The sequence below is a fragment of the Strix uralensis genome, chromosome 4 (genome assembly GCF_047716275.1).
Source record: "Strix uralensis isolate ZFMK-TIS-50842 chromosome 4, bStrUra1, whole genome shotgun sequence".
Classification (NCBI taxonomy): Eukaryota; Metazoa; Chordata; class Aves; order Strigiformes; family Strigidae; genus Strix; species Strix uralensis.
The window spans coordinates 31010090-31017811 of NC_133975.1; the positions used below are offsets into that span (position 1 = coordinate 31010090).

The following is a 7722-nucleotide window of genomic DNA, read 5'->3' on the forward strand; positions in this document are numbered from 1 at the left end:
GGAGTTTTGCTTTATTCCCTTTGAAGAGGCACCATCACAGCTTTCCCTCATACACGTCATCTGCAGCAACAATTTTAGTTGCTAGAGCTTTAAACAAATGTTGTTAATGAAACCAGGGCCCAGACTGCCTGGAGCGTCTGGCCCAATGTTGCCCGTATCTGAAGATAGGGACTAGGGACATGGCAAAGCCGGTCTCAGAGAAATGCCAGACAAGACTGTGGATGACAATAATGTCACTGGGCATTTCCTCCACACGATCTCTTGTAGGAGGACAGTGCAGAAACACCTTCACTATGGTGAGAAGGCACAAAGAAGCAGCTTCCTTTGCATCCAGACATTGAAGGGAACCCATCAATGAGCTAATGCTCTTTTTGAGAGGGTTGAAGAGAGAGAGAATTAAGGCTTACACCCACATATTTAAGTACAGACTTGATTCACTTAGGAAGAACCTTGCAGAGTGAATGATGAAAGTTCCCACTCTGAATCAAAAGCAATAGCAGGATGAGGCCTGTGGGTTGGTCACTGCATTAAAGACAGTTATCACAGTAGACCTGCAGGTGAAGGTAGAAGACACAGAGTTAGGCCGTGAAGAGCAGGCTGAAGGCTGCTGCTGGGGCTTTTTTGTAGCACTCACTCAAATGCGGGTGACCAGAGCCGCCCTGAAGGACTCGCCTAGAAATTTTTGCTTCTAAACGGGTGAAAAAACAACTTCGTGAAAAGGACCAACAACGGGAAGAGGGAGCAGCGCCATTCCTCCAAGGGCTGCGAGGGTGTGAAGGAGGGGGCAAGTATCTCCCCAGCAAGAAGCCGCCGCTCACGCTCCGGCAGGACCCGGGGTTGCCACCCCGGAGCTCCGCGCCCCGCCGCCCGCCAGCACCCCCGCTCTGCCGGAGACGAGCACGGGAGGGCGCTGGGCCAAGAGGGGCTCGGCCGTCCCGGGGAAGGGGAGCCAGGGGCCCGTCCTCCCGCTGTGCGGGGGGGCTCCGCGGGTCTCTCAGCCAACACCCCCCCACCGCCACCCCCACCTTTTTCTCGGAAACGGCCCGATTTCCCGGGAGGCTGCGGTGCCAAGTCGAGGTGGGGTAATTTATGACCCGGAATGGGGCTAAAGGAAGGGAAGGGCACCGGGGAGCTGCGTCTGCGGGGACGGGAGCGAAGCGCCCCCCTCCTCAGCCCTCAAAGCCTCGGGCGAGCCCGGGAGCCGCGGCCGGGCTGCGGGCTGGTCTCCGGCGAGAGGCTCCGCGCCTCCGCCCGCCGGGGCCCGGGAGGGAAACGTGGGTGCCCGGAGACGGGCAGAGTTTGAGGGGTGGTAGGGTCGGAGTCCCGGCCGCGGCTCTGCCCTGTCCCCCCGGACAGCGAGGGGCTGGGCAGGCGGCACTGCGCGCTCCCAGCCCCGGCGTGGCGGTCGCCGGCCCCTGCCCTTAACGAGATTCTTTGAAATCCAAAAAAGCGAGTTTTAACGTTACATCCTTATCTTTGGCAGAGCGCGGTTTTCTTGCCGCGGCGACGTCGCTTGTTAAACAATCAGCGGCTGAGCCCCTGAAAAGCGAGGCATTGCACCCTTCTTGCTGAATGCACTTCTTAGTGCATATAACGCCAGGGCCTTTTGATGTCTCACAATGCGTGTTACGCCCAAAGATTGTCTCTTTGGACAGATCTACAACGCTTGGCTTCATGTTTGGAAGTTAAATGGACAGCGAGGTTGTTGAAACTCCCACGCTTTAAGCTAGCGCAGACACTCGGTACGCTCGCCCGTTGCTTTCCGTGAGTGAAAGAGGCAGGGGTGGAGGGAAGGGGCTGCGGGTTTAAGCCGTGCTCCGAGGCAAAGGGGGGGAAAGCAACCCAGCCCCAGCTTTTCCTCGCTTTTCTTTTCTTCACTTTATTCTTTGGCAGCCTTAAAATAAGAGCTATGTGCAAAGCGTGCGCCCGGCGTAGGTAGCTTGTGTCTCAAAGTCGCTGGCAATGCTGCTGCTCCATGAAATCAAAATTTATGATTATTCAAATGTTGGGGACTGTGAAAAGAGAGGAAGAAAGAGAGAAAATTAATATTGCAGCTGTTCTTCTGATTAATGAGAGATAATTGCTCATGAAAAGTCACCCCTGTGGCATTTTGTTGTCTCCTGGATCTTTGTTCTTTTCCACTATTATTGAGGACTTTCTTGAAGACTAAGCGGTTCTTTTCAATTTTTGGTATTCAGAAAGTGTTGCTTGGTTACAGATAATGGAGAAATCTCGGGCTATATTGGGTAAGATGTGCCACAGACAGCAATATCACAATGCCACTTTCAGAAAAGGATGGATACAAGTTAACGATGCGCTTTCAATAAAACATTAATAGACTTGTTCACGCTTTTATAATGACCTCCTTAATGGGAACTGGGGGCAAGTCCTGTCTTTTGCTTGCGTTCACTTCACAAAACGCGGCTTCGAGATCGCCGATCGCTTGGGAAACTAATAGGAAATCAATGTTAGATTAGCAAATAAATGCGACTAGAGCGCAGGAGCCCGCGGCCCCTCGTTTCCCCACGCACGGCTTTATTTTGAGCGGGGCTTTCCCGCCTGGGAACCGACCCAGCCCGAGGCGCCTCCTGCCCAGCGCCACTGCATGTCACCCCGGCGTGGGGTTTGCGACCAGGGCTGCTGTGCGGAGGTTGCTTTTGGGGTGGGTGTGGGGGGTTGGGGGGGGGGGGGGTGGTGGTTGCTGGTCGAACCGTGTCCCCGGACTGCGGCGCTTTCCACGGAGGCAGCTCCTCCCGTGAACTCAGGGGAGATGCGCGCCTGAAAGCCGGCGCTTTCTCCGGGCGGGCATGGCTTTTTTTTTCTGCCGGGAGCTGCGGGGGTTGGGGGTGGGAAGGGAGAGAGTTGCTTTTGTCATTTAAGCCGTGAATCTCTTCTACATAAAGGTGTTAGAGACATCTGGAAGAAAAGAGGGACCAGCACCCAGTCCTGCGCTCGGCGGACCAGGGGAGCGGCTCTGATGTTCTTTTTGAACTGCTCCACTTTCAAAAGGGGCAATTTCGTTACATTCTCATTTGTTACACTGTCTTGAACTAAAGGCAGACAAAGCTATACTCTGTCACCCCGAGCAGAATGAAGGGAATCAAAGGATTTTCCCTTAAAAGGACTAATTTTCTCCTTGAATTATGAAAGTAATGGCTAGGTAACAGCCTGTGCTCTGTACCCAACTGCTTAATACCTTCTAAATCCTTCCACGTGGCTCTCCCAGTCGTAGCAATTAGAGCTCATTATAGGCTCATAAGAGCTCTCATTTCGGGGATTACTTAATGGACAATGAAATTTTATCGGACAGAATTATTGAAAAATAAAATTGTAACGAGGCCGATGTGATGTGGGCGCACGCCTTGCATCATTCCGCCTGGTTTGGGATATCTTTGCTTTCAAATGACTTCTTTTCTTGCTCTGGCTTTCAGGGGTGGGTTTTTCTTTGTGGGTTTTTTTTTTTTTTTTTCTCCTCTCTTTTATCACTGCACTTGGTTTATTATAACAATTACAAATTGCAATTTTGATCCGACTCTTGCTCTGTCTGCTTTCGCGACAACCCCCTCCCCAGATCCACTCTATCACTGCAGACAGTTTTTTTCCACTGAGGTCGATGGGGGTTTTTAAATTATTATTCTTTTCCAGAATAGCCTCTCGTAAAGGAAAAAAAAAAAAAAAAACATAAAGAAAGAAAACGCAGAGATTAATTCAAATCTCTGCCAGATGAACTGTGTTTTAAACGGGAAGAGCCGGGCAAAATCCAATGCCTGTGCACTGTGACCGTGATTAACATCTCAGCGACCCCTCCGGAGCTCAGAGCCCCCGGGTGGGGCACCCCTCGCACCCCGGGGGCCGCGGGCCCCGGCGGCGGCGCGGGCAGCTGTCCCGGTCCCGGCGCTGCTCCGGGGCCTGACGGCTCCGCCGCCTCGGCTCAGCCCTCGGCAGCAGTTTGGGGAAAAGTAGGTGAGGTCGGAGCCGACCCGCCTAAACCCCGCGAGTCCCTAATTGTTGTCACAAGACGCGGGATTAGCGCATTGCTGGAATAGCTGTCTGTTTACACTCCGGAGCCCCGCCGGCCGGTAAACACTTTCTAATTGAATTCTAATCACATTCAAATAGCTCCATAACCAGCCTCAGCTGCAATTCATAAAACTTTAATTGCCATCCATAAATCCTCAGATCGCCGAGTGCGGAGTGTCCCTAAAAACATTGTTGCGTGGTGCCTGCTCGGGACCGTCGGGGGGTCGAGGCGGCCCCTGCTCGGGGGCGGGGGCCCGGGCCCGGGTCCGGGTCCGCACGGCGATACTGTCCGCGGCAGGTTGGGGGCGAGGACGGGACAGCGGGGCGAGACCTGGCCCCTCTTTTCACAAGGCTCCGGTCGCACCGCTGAGCCTCGCTGGTCCCAGGGGCGAGGAAATGCCGTCCCCATCAGAAGGCGGGCAGCAATTTTATTTTGCTGGGTTTTAACAGCAGGAGGGTGGGTGTGCAGGAGGGCTGGGGGGGATGCCCGCGTCCCGGTCCGGCCCTTGTGCACCACAACCGCCTCTAAACCTGTTACGGCTGTTGATTCACTGCCTAGGCTCGGCTCAGCCGCTGGCAATCAGGCGTAGGCTGTGTTTTCTGCTTTAGAGCACAATTGTCGCTTCCCTTTCCCGAGTCAAGTGGGACGGGATCCGTAGTCGGGTTTTAAACGCTGCTTCGCATCTGCCAAACAAGAACGCGATCGCCCTTCTACTAACGATAAGTCTCTTAAACTCCCATAAAACAGGTCATTGGAAAATCGTGTAATATGCCGCGAATACCTTGGCTTTTTAATGCAATCTGAAATGCTCCGGAGCCACCGACCGTATTTAGCTGTTTATCCAATTTTACTTTGAATGATTGCTTCAGCAAACTTGGTGGAGATCAAAGAATCCCCCCCTGACATGTTCGCCTTTCATTAGCGCTGCGCGCTGCAGCCCTGAAGCGGTCGGGGAAGTTCACTTGGAAGTTTTCCGTTTTGATACCGTTTGGCTGAGAAGTGTCCAGATATTTGAAGGCTTTGTCCGCTGGAGTAATTGCCAATTTGGCAAGATTGACTGGGGGTGAAAAGGGTGAGAAAAAAAAAAAAAAAGACCCCAAACCCCACCAACCCACCCGACATGCGTGTGCACAGACACACACAGACACGCGCGATCCCCAACTTTACGTCTATATTTGTGACCCTGGCTCCTCTGGTGAGGAAGGGGCCTCCTGAAGGAGTCCCGCGTGCAGGGAGTGGACCGGACCGGGGAAAGGTGTTGGTCCCACACCTCCGTGGGAGTCACGGCCCCTTGGATGATACTTTACGGGGGAGGGGGGTGTCGGCGTTGACCCGCTTGTTTCAGCGCATCACCTGCTCCGCTCTCTCCTTCCCTCCCTGTGGGGGAAAGGACCGTGCTCCTCCGGGAAAACCCCCGAGCAGAAACTCCCTCCGACCGATTTTACCCCTCCCCCGGGGTGTGCTGACAGGGGATGTGCCTGCGAGCGCGACGTGCGACGGGGCCGCGGTGCAGCCCGGGGCAGCCGCCCCCTCCCCGGCTTCCCCGCTCCTATAATTTATCTGGGGCGGAGGCGGAGGCCAAGGACTGAAGTCATCAGGCAGCGAGCGAGCACGCACACTTTGGGGGCCCCCCCGCTTTGCGCCCCCGCCCTCCCCGACAGCCTCTCCTGCCGGCCTGGGAAGCCGGGGAGATTTAGATCTGCGAGGCTTTCAGCCATCACGTGTTTAAATAGTTGATATAAAACCCCGGCGCAGGGGATCCAGGCGGGGGGACTTTAAGACCAGCCCTCTCCAGGGACCCTTTTGTTCAGCTCTCAAACATAAGCACCTTCTCGCCTCGCCAGGACTTCAGTGGCAACTTGGCCAAGCAGGAAAAAACCCGACTTTGGGAGAACGGCCCCCGGCTCCGGCAGCCCTCCAAAATGTCCCGCTCTTTCTATGTCGACTCCTTAATCATCAAAGACTCCTCGAGGCCGGCTCCGTCCCTGCCTGAGCATCACCACGGCCAGGACTTCTTCATCCCTCTCAGCATGCCTTCCCCCCTCGTCATGTCGGTGTCGGGCCCGGGCTGCCCGTCTCGCAAGAGCGGTGCTTTCTGCGTCTGCCCGCTCTGTGTCACCTCGCACCTGCACTCCTCCCGCGGCGGCGGCGGCGGCGGCGGCGGGGCCATCCCCCTGCTCAAGAGCCAGTTCCCCGCCGCCGCCGGCGAGGCCCAGTGCTGCCCGCGGGCCGGCCACACTCACCACCCGCCGCCGCACCCGCCGCCCGCCGCCTCGGTGCCCGCCGCTGCCGCCGCCGCCGCCGCCCTGGGGCACCCCGCGCATCACCCACCTGCCTGCGCCGCCACCACCTACAGCGTCAGCGACCCCCGGAGGTTTCACTGCCTCGGCATGGGTAGGAGCCCCGCGGCCGCCGGGGAGGGGAGGGCAGCGGGAGAAGGGTCTTCCCTGGGGTGCCCGAGGGACAGCGGCTGCCCCGGGGCGAAAAGCCGCGGGAGAACGTCTTTTCCCTCTCTCTCTCTTTCCCCCCCACCCCTCCTTTCCCCCGTCCCACTGAAGTTCGTGCTTCTCTCCCGTCCAGGAGGGTCCGATTCCAGCCAAATTCAAAACGGGAAAAGGATGAGGACAGCTTTCACCAGCACCCAGCTCTTGGAGCTGGAGAGAGAATTCTCCTCCAACATGTACCTGTCCCGGCTGCGGAGGATCGAGATAGCCACCTACCTGAACCTGTCCGAGAAGCAAGTGAAAATCTGGTTCCAAAACAGGAGGGTGAAGCACAAGAAAGAAGGCAAAGGCACCCAGCGAAACTCGCACGGGGGCTGCAAGTGCAGCACCAGCCAGGGGCATTACCCCAGGTCGGAGGACGAAGAGTCTCTATCCCCCTCATCGGCTACCGAGGATAAAGAGATCTCCCCGTTATGAGCCGGGCCCGGAGCTCCGCTCCCGCCGCCGGGGACCAGCCCGGAGCGGGGCGGCGGCTCACCTGGCCCCGCCGCCCCGGGGACAGCAGCCCGCCGACCCGGAGCGGGATGGTCCTCGCCGGCCGGGAGGTTCATTTTCATCCCTTCGCAGTAATAGAGAGAGATATATAAATATATTTTTGGAATGTAAATGTTTTAGTCGCGAGAGTTCAGCTAAAACGCTATTTATGTAACCCCAGGAGCGGGCACCTGCTCTTCCTAACATGTAACACAGGACCGGACTCGCACGGCCCAGGGGGCCTCCCCCCGCCTTCCCCCCAGGCAACTTAAAGGAAAAAAAACCCAAACAGCCAAAACCTGTATTTGGAACCGAAAGACCAGACATTAAAAAACTGAAAAGCAAACAAAAACCTGTAGGGCTGAGAACCTCCTGGACGGACTTCTTAACAAAAATAAAAAAAGAAATAAAGATCGGCTGTTTGGGTTTGGGACGGCGGTTTGTTTGTGAATAGTTTTATATAAAATTTATATTTATATTTATTTAAATAAATGAGATCAGACGAGAATTTAATTTTTTTTTCTTCCCGCCCCCTCCCTCCCCGCAAGTGCCAGCCCAGTCCAAGCAGCGAAGGTGGACTGGCTGGGGCAGGGTGCGTTTCTTCGCAGTCCTTTGTACGGTGAATGCCTTGGTGTATATGTGTCAGACCTCCGTAAAGACTAGAAATAAATGCCATCGGCTACTAACCCGAATATGTTTTCTGTTCCCCTGTGACTCGGGCCG

General features: G+C 55.7%; 1 protein-coding gene across 1 annotated transcript; it reads left to right on the forward strand.

Annotated features, from left to right (window-relative positions):
• The first annotated feature begins 5943 nt into the window (after positions 1–5943).
• Positions 5944–6942, forward strand: GSX2 (GS homeobox 2). The gene is made up of 2 exons (XM_074865065.1): positions 5944–6415; positions 6602–6942. The coding sequence occupies exons 1-2, from the start codon at positions 5944–5946 to the stop codon at positions 6940–6942; spliced, it is 813 nt and encodes a 270-aa protein (XP_074721166.1).
• The last annotated feature ends 780 nt before the right edge of the window (positions 6943–7722 follow it).